This window comes from Indicator indicator, chromosome 15, assembly GCF_027791375.1.
Source record: "Indicator indicator isolate 239-I01 chromosome 15, UM_Iind_1.1, whole genome shotgun sequence".
Classification (NCBI taxonomy): Eukaryota; Metazoa; Chordata; class Aves; order Piciformes; family Indicatoridae; genus Indicator; species Indicator indicator.
In genome coordinates, this window is record NC_072024.1 from 6,179,443 (window position 1) to 6,192,975 (window position 13,533).

At 44.6% G+C, this 13,533-nt stretch overlaps 1 protein-coding gene across 1 annotated transcript in view; it reads left to right on the forward strand.

Moving 5' to 3' along the window:
• The window catches only part of FRMD4B (FERM domain containing 4B), an 87,426-nt gene that overhangs the window by 47,353 nt on the left and 26,540 nt on the right, over positions 1-13,533 (forward strand). Inside the window, exons 8-10 of the mRNA XM_054387338.1 lie at positions 10,600-10,683; positions 11,871-11,936; positions 13,391-13,448. Coding sequence (XP_054243313.1) covers positions 10,600-10,683; positions 11,871-11,936; positions 13,391-13,448 — 208 coding nt within the window. The remainder of the gene's footprint in view (positions 1-10,599; positions 10,684-11,870; positions 11,937-13,390; positions 13,449-13,533) is intronic.

Below are 13,533 nucleotides of genomic sequence, written 5' to 3' on the forward strand. Positions count from 1 at the left end.
GCTAATCTTGGACTGTATTTTTCCCAGTTGTGTTTCCAGTACTGAAACCCAGCCATGCTCCCTGAAAGTTAATTAAATTGCTGGAGGAGGGCTTCCATTTTCTTTAACTAGCTGACACATTCGATTTTGATTCTGGCCCGTGGGCTGCAGAGATAACTCCCGACTGGTATAACATAACACAGACAAAATAATGAATTCCTGATAGCTGACATGTGCAAGGCACCGGGGTTTATCATTACAGGGCTGATAAACACAGTTTGTGAAAGGAAAAGGTTAGTGTGAGAGATACTCCTGCAAACTGGGCTTGTGAAGTAATTGGCTCAGAAAGTCCTGAATTTACAAACTTTAGCAAGGAAACAAATGAAGTGCTCAGCCTGGGTGCAGAAAAACTGCTATTAACAGTTTACTCCTAATTAAGAATGATTGCTGACTGTTGGATTTTGGGGTAGCATTTGCCAGACAATTGGAAAGTCTCTTGGTAGAAAAGAATGTGGGAATGACAACCCAGGCAGTGCTAGAAACTAGCTGCTTGGAAGAAGTTAATAATTGATCATAAAGCACCTGTTCAGTGTGCTACTTGCCTCAGCATTAAGGTAGCTTCAGAAACAGGACACACCTGAGATTTATTGGAGGCAGCTGGTCCAGCCTGTTTTTGGAAATCTCAGCAGGCTCTGGGTGTGGTCATGTCCGAGGCTGAGGTCAAAGCAGAAACACAAATTTGGGACAAATCTTCCAGTTGTTGCTACTCAGCTCTCTCAGATTTTCATCCTGGAGAGGTCTCTGAGTGCTCAAGGTAGATCCACAAGGCATGACTTGGTCTAGTGGAAGGTGTCCCTGCCCATGGCAAGGGTATTTGAACTAGATGATCTTTAAGGTCCCTTTCAACCTAAACCGTTCTATGAATCTATGAATGGAGCCCACCTCATGGGTGCTAACTCCTAGTGGGTGCTCAGGCTATGGGTCCAGGCTAGAGCTGGCCTAAAGAGCCTTAAAACAGATACAGCATGGGGATCAGGTCCTTTTGCTCCACAGACCTGCTCTTAGGCTGCCCTGAAGGAAGGAGATATGTTGTGAAACATGCACTGCAAGAGCTTCTCCAGGCTGTTGGGATTGGTGGTGAGCTACAAGGCAGAGGCCAAAGACCTGACCACAGTCTGGATGTTTCTTTCAGCCCCTGAGGATTTCATTGCACAGGTATCAGTGGGTGACACAGAAGAGGTGATGGGGCGCATAGGATACACTCTCAGGACATCCATCCGGTGCCTGTTGTAGGCAGCACCATGGTTTAGTTTTTGATTTTCTCCTCCATGCAAGTGCAGTTTTATAATGTCCAGGCCCTGATATTTGCAGAAGCTTTCTCCAGCTGGACCCCATGGGCTGTGTCTGCCTTGCTGGAAATCAGTGCTCAGCACTGGTGATACAGTTGTGCTCCTTGTTTGCCCAGTGAGTCATTGTGTAGTTTGCCTTTCAGCTGCGACTCTGCACACGTTTTTTTTTTCTTTGAATGCCTCTCTAGGCACTTGCTCATGAACTATTCTGCCTCAGTCAAACCCAGCCCTCTGCTTTTCTAGGCTCACTTTTTGGAAATTAACAACTAATTTGAAGCAAGATGAGAAAAGATTTATTAACTTAGAACCTGTCTGCTGAGGAGGTTGATTATTTATTTCACTTTATTTTGGAACATTTAATGGGCCAAGGTAGTAAATAAGTTTCTCAAAGTCATGTTTAAGATGTATTTCATGGAATGATAATGATTCCCTGACAGGTATCAGATATCCACTATCCCAAAGAGCTCTCTGCTTAATTGAATTTTATACCCTCTTCAAAGAAAAGCTGGTTGAAACCAAATAATTTTTCTCCAGCAGTGTGCAAGTTTTGCTTTTCTTGATGAGTCACTGCAGTTCATTTTATGGTCCAGTGCACTGTGAGGAGCAGGTAGCTGAGGAAAGGCAGCAGACAGAGGAGAGCCAGGCAGGAAGCTTCTGAACTCAATCTCCTTGAGAGCTTCTTAGATGAAAATGTTCTCTCCTGGTGTTTTATTTTTCAATAAAAGGTGGAAACTCACTGTGGAAACCAGGTGCAATTACAAAAAGAAGAATTAAGACCCTCATTTTCTGCTAAACTTCTAACAGCAAGAGATTTTCTTTTTTTTCTGCTGGTGCTGCTTGTAGGTTCATACAGTTCAGGGCAGAGCAGTGTGTACAAACTCTCTGCAGTGATTTTTTTTTTTTTTCAATTTCCTCTTTTAAAGCAGTTCTCAAGGAATCCATGTAGTATGCTTATTATGCAGCAGATGAGTTAGGCTGAATTAGGTGGAAGCACTGTGGGGGAAATGAGCAAAAAGGATTAGATGAAGAAGGAAAGAGAAAAAAACACCAACCTGTTTTCAATAATTTAACAATCTAATCTCCTGAGATTTACTACTTGCATATGGCAGTGTAATTTTTAATATTTACATGTAGTTGTGGCAGTTCAGTAAGGAACAGAAATTTTTAGATTTCATATGCATGATGGTCATCCAGTTTCCTGAGAGGCACCAAGAGAGTCCTCCTGTTTTGTTGTCTTTAGTTGTTCTTCCACAGTTCTTGTTCTTTCTTTGTTTGTTGTTTTTTCCTTTAAGCCGCTTTTTAACTTTGAGAAGTAGTTCTCCCCAGCCACCTAGGGAGGGCTTTTGTGTGTGGCTCATCTGCCACAACAGAGGACAGACAAGGCAAATATGGTGCCAGAAAATTCATCATCCCAAAGTTGTCACCCATGCAGGGAACAAATTGGAGACATGTAGCTGTTAGGCTTGGAGTAGCATCATAGCATCCACAGCCTTACCTATAAGATCCTCTCCCTGTTGTCCCTGGAAGTTCCCTCAAGTACAGGTTCAGCATTAAAATGTGTTGTCTTTTCCTGATGTAGAATCAGATTTCATGGGTTTGGTGTTGTCACATATTTGCCTCCTCTCTGTGGGGTGTCTGGAAAACTTCAGGCCTACAGAGAGTATCTCTGGTCTTTCATTGTCACCTACGAACCAGAGTTGGGGCTCTGGTCTGACTCTGAACAACATCCTCATGTTAAAAAAAGCAAAAATAAATCTCTTCAGCTTTTCCTTCCTGTGCTGGTTGGGATCTGTCACGTGGGGTGCGTTTTGTGTTGTGAGGAAATGGAACAGCAGCATTTCAGCCTCAGCTTTTTTTGCTTTTGCAGATTTGTCAGGACCTTATCATTGTTTGGATGTGTTATTTTTCTTGTGGTTCCATGTACCTATGTATCAGCACACAGGGCTGTGACAACAAGCTTTTAGCTTTGCTGCTGTACTCAGACATGCTAAAACCTCACAGCTAACAGGGCTAAGCTGACTTTTGTGTGAACAGGAAGAAAGTGTGAATGTTAGAAATAACAGTCTGTTGTTGCTAGGAAGGGTTTGGGATCCCTCAGGCATTGTATCAACTGGGAATAGTTGTCTTTTGCTCTGCAGTAAATCCCCAGGTAAAGCAGAGCTGTTCCACTTCCTGCCTGGTCTGATAGAGAAGCAGTGCTACCACATGCTGTTAGTATGGCTGAGCAACTCTGTGAACATGGATCTGCTCTACCAGATCCATGGGACTGTGAGCCATCACCAGTGGTAGGTGTGGTGTTGAAGGACCAAAAGGCTTTATCTTCAGAATATTCCTGTTTCACATCAAGAGCTGTAAAAGAAGACCTGAGAATTTAGGGCAGGTTCAGGTCATGAATTTTCTCTAGCCATCAGGAACTGCTTCCTCAGCACCCCATTCCTCATCTGCAAAGAAGGAATGTGGAACAATGCCTTGCTGGCCAAGGCTTCTCTGGGAGCACCTTGCATCCTCATTTGTCTGGTCTCCATGTCCTCAGAGAGAGAAGTGCATGCATATAACTAATAATATGAGAAGTGTTGCTTGTTCTTTGGTGCTCTTGGTCTGCCTTTCAAAAGGCATTGAGTAAACTCACCAAACAACAGTGCTGCTGCTGCTTTTTCTGAGAGCCAAGCGCGACTTGGGAAGCAGAGACGTTAACTTTAAAGAAGCAGGGGTAGAGGTGGATGTCAGGCCTGAGATTTCAAGGCTGTGGTCCAGCCTGTGCCAAGTGTGGGAAAGAGTTGCCAAGCACCAGCCACCCTTTGTGTCTGGTGCAGGTCCTTAAAGCTGTTGTGGCAGCTCTGCATGAGAATTCATAGCATGGCTGCAGCAAGCCTGGCACTGAAAAGCCATCTGCTTATCATGGTCCTTTTCACATACAGGGTTGGGAAGGCTTTTAGAAATGGTCCTTCAAATACCTTTCTGAGCAGGCAGTTGTTATCTGGAATTCAAGTGGCAGACTTTGCAGTCCTGCCCCAGGCAAAGCTCCCCACTGCCTGAGGGGTTTCAGGTTCAGCTCTGGCTGTCCTGTGCCAATGGGAGTCCCTTGTTCGTGGCCTTTCCGGATCCTGCTTTTCCTTCAATAGAAAAATAACTTTCTTGAGTGTGCTAGCAGACCATAAACTGAAAGGCTGGGAAATGATGGGAAATGTCTGGCATTTGTCACAAAAGAGGATTTGTCAGCAAGCACATTTCAAAATTCTGCTGCCAAGATCCTGCTGCTCTGACATACTCAGAAGCTGCTAAATCCATCGTCTCTCCCTCTACCTTCCCTGCTCTGTCTTCCTTCCCCTCATTTTTTTCCTCTTGCACTTTTAACCCCACTCATTCTTTTTCCCCCCTCTTGCCGTGTTGCTTCCTCCTCACACCTGTTTCATGTAGTACCTTGAAAGGCAGACCAACCTCTGTAGGAGTGAGAGGTTGCCATGCTTTGCCCTTCCATTTATTTCAGAACAAAACAAAAGCCTACAGAAGAGGCACCTGTTGCTGTAGGAGCCCAGCTGCAGCATGATGGTCAGTGTTGCTGACTCTCATCTGTGAACATAGGAAATAGGAGCAACTTAGAGTAGCATCACCAAAGTCTTTAGAATTTAGAAAGTCACTCTGGGACTTTAGGCTGGGATGTAGGCAGCAGTAAAACAGGTTGCTCACAGAGGTGGTAGATGCCCCATTCCTGGAAACATTCAAAGTCAGGTCGTGATGGGGTTGAACTGGATGACCTTTAATGTCCTTTCCAACCCAAACCACTCTATGAGCACAGGATGTTCCTGTACTTTTACAGCATTGCTTATAATGGCACAGCAAAGGAAGTCAGTGGTTATCCTCAAGAAGCAGGACCATTACTAACATCATTTAAGTAACCTGACTAGCCCTCTGACAACTTAGACTGTAATGCTATGAAGCACCTTGTCTAACTGTGTGCTATTTCTGTGTATTTCTTTTGCTAGCTTTAAATAGCTTGAGCAGAGCAAAAGTAAAACTTCTCAAGGGACACTTTTGAAACATCTTCACGATGCAGGGTGATACCTTATTGTCATTCAGTTGTGAAGCTCCACATTATGTGTATCTCACTTATGATTTTCAGAAGCATCTCCTGATTTTTTTTTTTTTTTTTAGGTGTCCATGAAGTAACTTTCAGGTTAACTTGAGAGGTTGGTCAATATTTTCTAAAACCAAGGCCAGTCTAAAAATTCTACCTGTGGTGTGCCTAAAAATTCGCCTCAAGAATTAACTGAATATAAAATAAGTGACATTCAGGGGGACCCAGGAGTTCTCAACTATCACATAGCAATACAAGAGTGAGTATTTATGTGATGTCAGGAGGCTTTGAGAACAGAGGAAAGTCACTACACAGTGCACTTTCCCAAGTGACAAATTCCCATGTTATAAAGTGTTATCCATGAGCTTCAGCACCTGCCAGCACTGTAGTCAGTTAGAAGTTGTCTGAAGTCCTCTCCTTATCGAGCTGTTAATATTTACAAAGACGATGCAGGCTGATAAGCTCTCATGTTGTGGCACAGTATATTGCTTTTGCTGCTCTGGGTGTGTTTATTGCTCTGCACCTTTTCTGCCAGTCTCATTAACCACATCTTGTTACATCTGAAACCCATATCTGTGCTAGCAACAGGCAGAAGCTGTTTGTGACAGTGGGTGCAGGGAATAGGCTGGGCAGCCATTGACAAATGGTCCTAATTAGCACAGTTCTGTAAATTTTTGCCTAGCAGGGAGCGCTGTATCACTTGATTACAAGCTGAGTGATTTCTGAGAGCATAAATATGTCACTTTTTAATTTTTTTTTTTTTCATTTTCAGTAATGTACTTTAGGCAGCATGTGCACGACAGCCTGGCTTGCTTCCTTCCCAGATTTTTAGTAAGATGCCTAAAATTTTACTGCAGCATCAGCAAGTTGTAGGAAGCGTGTGGGATTGGTCCTGGTTTGCTGCTAGAGATAGGACTTTGAATGTAGGAACTCCTATCCATGGAGTAAATTATGGCTAAATTATAGGAACTTCTCCTATCCTACTTGGTTAAATGTTGCTGTTGGATACTTTAGAGACAAGTTGCTGCTCTGTCTCCGTAGAGCTGCCACTGATGAGCAGGGTGACCCTTTTCATACTGGGACAGAAAATTAAATATGGATGGTACCCAGGTGCAAGCTAAGGAGGATCTGATGTAGATTTTTGTTTACATTGCCCAGATCAACTCAAATCCTGCTCAGTATCTGCTGGAGAGAGAACCCCTATTTAGAGGGTGGAATAGGAAGGAAAGGGTCTGTCCACTGGTTTTCTTTAATTCCTCTTTATAGTGGAAAAATATTTGAGATGAGAGTTTCCTATATTCTTCTCCTGGGGCATAAACAAACCTTTTGCCAAAAACATGTTCGTTCCCTGTGACTCTGAGTGGTTTAAGTTTATATGTTGAAGTGTTGCCAAGAACCACCAATCAAGAACCCCTGCTGTAGCAGAGGTCAGATTAAATGCAAGTGGGCCTCTCCATCCCGAGGGCTGAGTCCTCCTCCTGGCTTGATGAGAACCAACCATGGACATGCCAGATACAACACTGGTGTGTTTGGCTGGTAGATAGCATAGATGAGCAGTTGGACATCTGGAGCTAGGTCTGTCTGCCCTCTCATTTCTGCATCACTTTGTGATCGTTGTGAAACCAAACAGGAACAAGGTAATGATTCAAACTGTTGCTCCTGCTATCTAGGGTTGTAACCTCTGGGGAACAGCTGGATCTTGGAGGGCTTGGGAAAGTGATCCTGAAGGTCAAGGGGAGACATGCTTGGGCTCTTTAGTGCAGATGAAGTGATAATGAACTCTGTGGAAGGAGGGGGAGGACCATCTGAGGCTTTTATTATCCCTGAAGCTGTGAATCATCCCAAATGCTAATCCTTGGGCATGCAGTCAGCAGATCTGGGCTGCCCCGTGCCAGCCTGCACTGTCTGAAGGCATCCGGCATGCAAGGAGCTGTGTCCTGTTTCTCCCTGGTCTTTCACATTTTTCTAGGATTGCTTCATGCTTTATCTTACAATTATGCAGGGGAAAAAAAAATAATCCTCATGTGGCCTCTCAGAGACTTTGGGCCTTAAAAATCCATTCTGATGGACTCCCTCTAGCTACAGATGGCTGGGATGGTGTGCCTGGACATCAGGTATGAGGTTGGATCCCTTCAGGAGGGCAAGTCCCAAGGGCCAGCTTTGCCACACAAAAGAAGAGTATTCTTTGCTGTTGCCAGATGTTGGATGGGTTTGTAGGCTGTCAGAACAGAGTAGGTCCATCTCTGCTGTAAGTTGTCACAGCTCCATGGGCTCTGCCTGCTAATGTACTGCACCAGGGCTTGTGGTTGTGGGTATGTACTGGAGGGATGTGCCCCACCTGCTGCATAGGCCTGATTGCAGCCTTTTGGTCACTAAGTGTTCCAGCTCAGAGCCCACAAACCTTGTTGGGGAGGTAGGTGTGCTGCCTGGCTGGCACTCGATTTATATTCAGTGCTAGACGTTTCCATATTGATGAGCAGCTACTCATTACTCAGGCTGAACTATTGCCCTTGTTTTGATGAGACTGAAGTTGCTACTGAACCAGGTCTTAGAGGCAAGGGGCTCAAAATCCAAATGGGAAGGCGAGTACCCCTGCTAGAGGCCGTGAGCTGGGCAAAAAGTGGCATTTCAGAGCATGGTAGGATGCAGCTGCCAGGATTTGTGACATTTCTGCAGTGTCTCGGTGTCAGGGAAGCTACTGGCCCCATAATGGTTGGCAAAGGAGAGCTTGGGAGCTCTCCACCCAGCAGCAATGGTGACAGCTGGGGAGTCACCTGCCTGGCTGCCTCAGCTGGAGCTCAGCTATCACCTCCCAGCCATCACCCTCCTTAGTGCTTCAGCCCTCCCTGGGGCGTTTTGTTGTTTGCTGACAGGGAGGTTTCTAAATAGGGGGTTAGAGTCCAGCCATTAAACCTCTGATTATGAATATTGCTGGTTGAGAATCTATATTTAAACAGCCCTTTCGTTTGGGACAAATGAGATATTTTGTTATTGTTTCCTTCCAAAAGCTCTTCTACTTCACTGCATTTCCCTGCCAACCCTGACTGCTGCAGCAGCCATGGAAGTTGTGAGTCAGGCTTAAAAATAGGAGGAAATGTTAATTGTAATCACGGAATCATAGAATGGCTTGAGTAGGAACAGACCTTAAAGATCATCTGTTCCAACCCCCTGGGCATGGGCCAGGACACATCCCACTAAGTCAGGTTGCTCAGAGCGTCATCCAGCCTGGTCTTAAACACTTCCAGGGATGAGATGTCTGCAACTCTGGGCAACCAATTCCTGTGTGTCACCACCCTCATAGTAAAGTAATAATCAATTATCCTGTGAGTCCGTGAATGAAGTCGGAAGGGACCTCAGGAGGCTGTCTGGCCAAGCATCAGAGAGGATGGCTCTGAGAGAAGTCAGCTGTGAGGTCAGGTCAGGTTGCTCAGGGCTTGGGGTTTTGGTTTGGGATTTATTTATTTTTCTTTTGGTTTCTGAGGCCTCAGGAGGGTGTTCTCTGTGTTTTCGTACTTTCCTGCAAACCACTGGTAACCTACCTTCTTGCTGCAAGCTGAGATGTCCCACAACCTTTTGATCCCATCAAAATGGGCTTTTAAGGGGTGAATAAAACCTCCTCGGCTTTTGTGAGCACTGGCTGTATTTGAGCATTGGGAGGAGAGATCCTGATTTTCTGCCCAACTGTCCCCGTTGTTTGTGGCACTTGGGTGCTGGCCAGCTTGCAAAGAAAAGTGCATACTCCTGGCAGAAGAGCACTGGCCCTGCCTGCAAAGCTCAGCAACAACAGCTCCTCGGTGCTAATTGACCCTTTCTTGGCAACTTCATCAAAGACGCTGAAGAATAAATAGGCTGTTGATTGAACCGTTTCCTCCTCCCCAGAGGTGGTCCCTCTTAGTCAGGGTTGAGGCACATTGGCAGGGCTGGGGAAGAAGCCTGCAGAGCTATTAGCCCATGCTTTCTGAGGAACAAAAAGCTTTAGTTCACTTCTCCTTCCATGTGACATCTGCTGGGTGAGATGGAAAGGTGGCAGGGGTTTACTGCCTCCTCCATCTGCAGAGGTTGAGCCACAGTGCCCACAGAACAGATTTTTGTGCTGGTTTTGAGGGCAATAGCTCAGGTAAAATCTCCTGTAATAGAATCTGGAGAAAACAGAGGTCAGGAGCAGAAGAACACCTTCAAGGAAAGCCTGGATGCAGAATCTGAGGCAGATGCTGGTGGACGTGACTCGATGCAAATTCCTTTTACATAGAAAAAGTTCCAAGCTGGGTGCCTTTTGTTTGGCGCTGCTGTATGGAAGGCCACTGCTGAAATCCTGCCAGGAATGCCCGTTGCAAGTTTTTTCAGCATAATTAAATTTAATGGAGCATAAGGAACAGAAAAACCTAACCATTTATACTGATAGCCCTTGTAAAAAAAATAATATTTTTTACTTAAATTTTTGACAAAATTATGGGCAAATTCCAACATCCCTATCTTGTTTCCAGCCCTGGAACCTGGAGTTCCCAAATTTATTTGAATTCTATCCAGCGCGACAATCCGGCAAAGCCTCCCCTCAATACTATCATTTTCCAGAAACTATACAGCAAAACACCAACATCCCCCCCCCCCCAGTAAATTAACATCAGATGTTGGTAAACAACTTCAATTTGGGCCCAAAGGCCAGTCTTCATCGACAATTTCCCAAAATAACTTTCTGTCAACCTGAAACGAATCAGCTACCCCCACCACCACACCCCCCACCCCCCCCCCCCCCCACCCCACCCCCCCCCCCCCCCCCCCCCCCCCCCCCCCCCCCCCCCCACCCCCCCCCCCCCCCCCCCCCCCCCCCCCCCCCCCCCCCACCCCCCCCCCCCCCCCCCCCCCCCCACCCCCCCACCCCCCCCCCCCCCCCCCCCCCCCCCCCCCCCCCCCCCCCCCCCCCCCCCACACACCCTAAATAAACTTGATTTATACGGGTGCTGCTGCAGCAGTGGTGGAGAAACACGTTTGTGTAATGAGTTACAACACAGGGCTGCATGACACCATATACATCACTGTCATGTGAGAGGGCCTATAGAGTTACGTTGCTATGACAGCCTGGTATGGGGCAGTGCACCCTCTTCTTGAGTAGCAAGTGCAGTCCTTTCCTTCTCATGAAACTGATGCTTGCATCTGTGATTCACTAAGAGTGACTCTGTACCATTTTTTGATTTTTAGTGATGAAAACACCAGAAAAGACTTGAAGACGCTGCCTGTCTTTCCTACCAAGACACTGCAGGAGCATCCTTCACTGGCTTACTGGTGAGCTGTTAACTTTAAAATGTAAATTATTGCTATGAATGATAGTGACTAGATAACTTTCAAACAGTTTTATGGAAGAAGTTTTCAGCCTGTATGATGTTAATTGCTCATGCTCAAGTGTTTCCAGTTTTTTTTTAGAGAGCTGTAAATTATGCAAGATCCAATGCAAATCCCTCATTGAAAGTTCACTCAAATTAAGTTGCTGGATCAGAAACGGCTGCATCAGATTGTGCAGGGACCACGCATTAGAAAGAGCTGAAATCTGAACCCCAGCCAAGCCTGGGTTTGCAAAGAGCACCTTGCTCTTCAACTGTCACACAGTAGAGCCTCTGTGGTGGGCTAACTGTGGCTGGCTGCCAGATGCCCACCCAGCTGCTCTCCTCAACAGACAGGGAGTAAAAATAAGCTAGAAAAGCTGGAAATAGAAAGGCAGGTCCAATTTTGGGGCTCGAATCTGCCATAGAGGAATACAGTGTTTAAGATGAATCAGTCATATTTTTTTTTCTTGGAATTGATGCCTTTTATGCAAGTTGGACTCTCTCATTTGTTTAATTATTTTAGGCTTGATGTGTACTTGATGGATTTTCACTTATGCCAGTACTTGCTTATGATTTGGAGGTTTTGAGAATGCTGGGTTTTTCTTTGCCTTTTTCTGACTCTTAAATGCATATTTATTTCTGCATTCTGCTAAACCAAAATGTTTAAGTATATAACAGGAAAAAAATGCACAAAGGTCATTGCTGACAAATCTTTTTTTTTCACCTATGAAATGTCAAGTGAGGGGGAAAATACTTTGGAATAATAACATTTCTGGTTTAATTTCTTCTGTCTTGCATATGGAAGGTTAACTATCCTTTGAAGTCTTGGTCCTTTAGAATGTGAAAATGAATTGATACAGTTAGTAGCATTCTTCTGCAGCAGCATCTGCAGCAGAGCAGGCTGATCCCAAACCATTCGTTAATTAGTCTGGAACACGACACACGATGGCAGGGAACAGCCAGGCAGCTCCACGCTGCTTAATGAAGGGTGGGAAAGAAATCAGTAAGAAACAGAATGGAAACTGGAGCAGGAAACATACAGAGGGACACTGCTCTGCATGCCGAGCAGGCGTCTGAATTTCAACAGATGCTGTCACACATGGAAAAAGTCACTGAGCCTCTAAATTGGGTTTTGTGCTTGTTTTGCAGTGAGGACAGAGTAATTGAGCATTATATACAGATTAAAGGTCTGACCAGAGGACAAGCCATTGTTCAGTGAGTATGACACTTGTTAATTTATGAAGATGATCTTTTTACTTTTCTCTCCTTTCCTCTCCTTTCCTCTCCTTTCCTCTCCTTTCCTCTCCTTTCCTCTCCTTTCCTCTCCTTTCCTCTCCTTTCCTCTCCTTTCCTCTCCTTTCCTCTCCTTTCCTCTCCTTTCCTCTCCTTTCCTCTCCTTTCCTCTCCTTCCTCTCCTTTCCTCTCCTTTCCTCTCCTTTCCTCTCCTTTCCTCTCCTTTCCTCTCCTTTCCTCTCCTTTCCTCTCCTTTCCTCTCCTTTCCTCTCCTTTCCTCTCCTTTCCTCTCCTTTCCTCTCCTTTCCTCTCCTTTCCTCTCCTTTCCTCTCCTTTCCTCTCCTTTCCTCTCCTTTCCTCTCCTTTCCTCTCCTTTCCTCTCCTTTCCTCTCCGAAGTGGCAATACAGGCTGCTTTGCTTATTATAGTCTGCAAATTTTACTGTTTGTATCTGTCAGACTTTTTATTTGTTTGTTTAGGATTTTTTTTTTTAACTGAGTTATATTTCAAACTTCAACTGCTTGAAGTTTCACACTGTGAAGGCTTGTGTGTCCTCATTCAGATATCTCAAGTATAAAAGAAATTATTTGGGCTCAAATTATTGGAAGACTCTTCTCCATACCCTACTTGCTGTCAATTAGTTTTCACACCAAACTAAGGGCAAATATTAGCTTAGGTCCTGTTTCAAAACAAACAAACAAACAAAACTCAAAAAAACCCCAAACAACAAATGGGTGTTTGTTGAAGTGTTCAGAATTTGGCTTTCAGAAGAACAAGGTCTTCCAAGGTACATATGGAGCCTGTGGAATTTTATTTTTAATTTACTGTTAATATTCCTGTACTTCCTACAGGTAAACGCAGTGGGGTGTGTTAAGAACCAAGAAGTTTGAGATGATTTCCATGGCTGTATGGTGTAGACATCTTGTAATTTTTCCTTATGTACCTTGATGCCTGTAATTCTGTCTCAGTAACTCAGGGACTTCTTTTAATAGGAACAAGGGGAAAAAATTATTCAGCGGTTGTCTGAATTGCTTCATGCAACAGTCGTACAACTGTATAAACACTGTCATTTGGAGCAAATCCATTGTAATCAGAGCACCATAATGCAATACTATAGGCAGGTCTTTATTGCCAGCATTTCCCAAATGTTCAGTTCAGAATTTTTACTTTCTAGTTCTCTGACTTTCTGATAAGAGGCTGGATGCATTGCTGTATGAGAGAGATTTTCCACTTGCTTTAGCAGGGCCAAAATATCACAGCTTTCCCTGAGCCAGGATGCTGAGTTTTATCTGAAAGCGTGGGCTTTCAGCTATTAAGACTTTCAAAATGCTGAAATGATAAATGGCATGTCCTAAATGTATGTGTGAAAAAAAGTATGTTAATAGATGTATTTCTCTCCAGAGAAAATCATCTGATACGCTATAAATCTGTCTACAGGTACATGAAAGTGGTAGAAGCTTTGCCAACATATGGAGTTCATTACTATGGAGTAAAGGTTAGTAAGTGCTCATAGATAATGTGATTGCTTAGCTTGTTGTGTGTGATTACATTCCTAGAGGAGTAGTTTGATCATTTGGTAC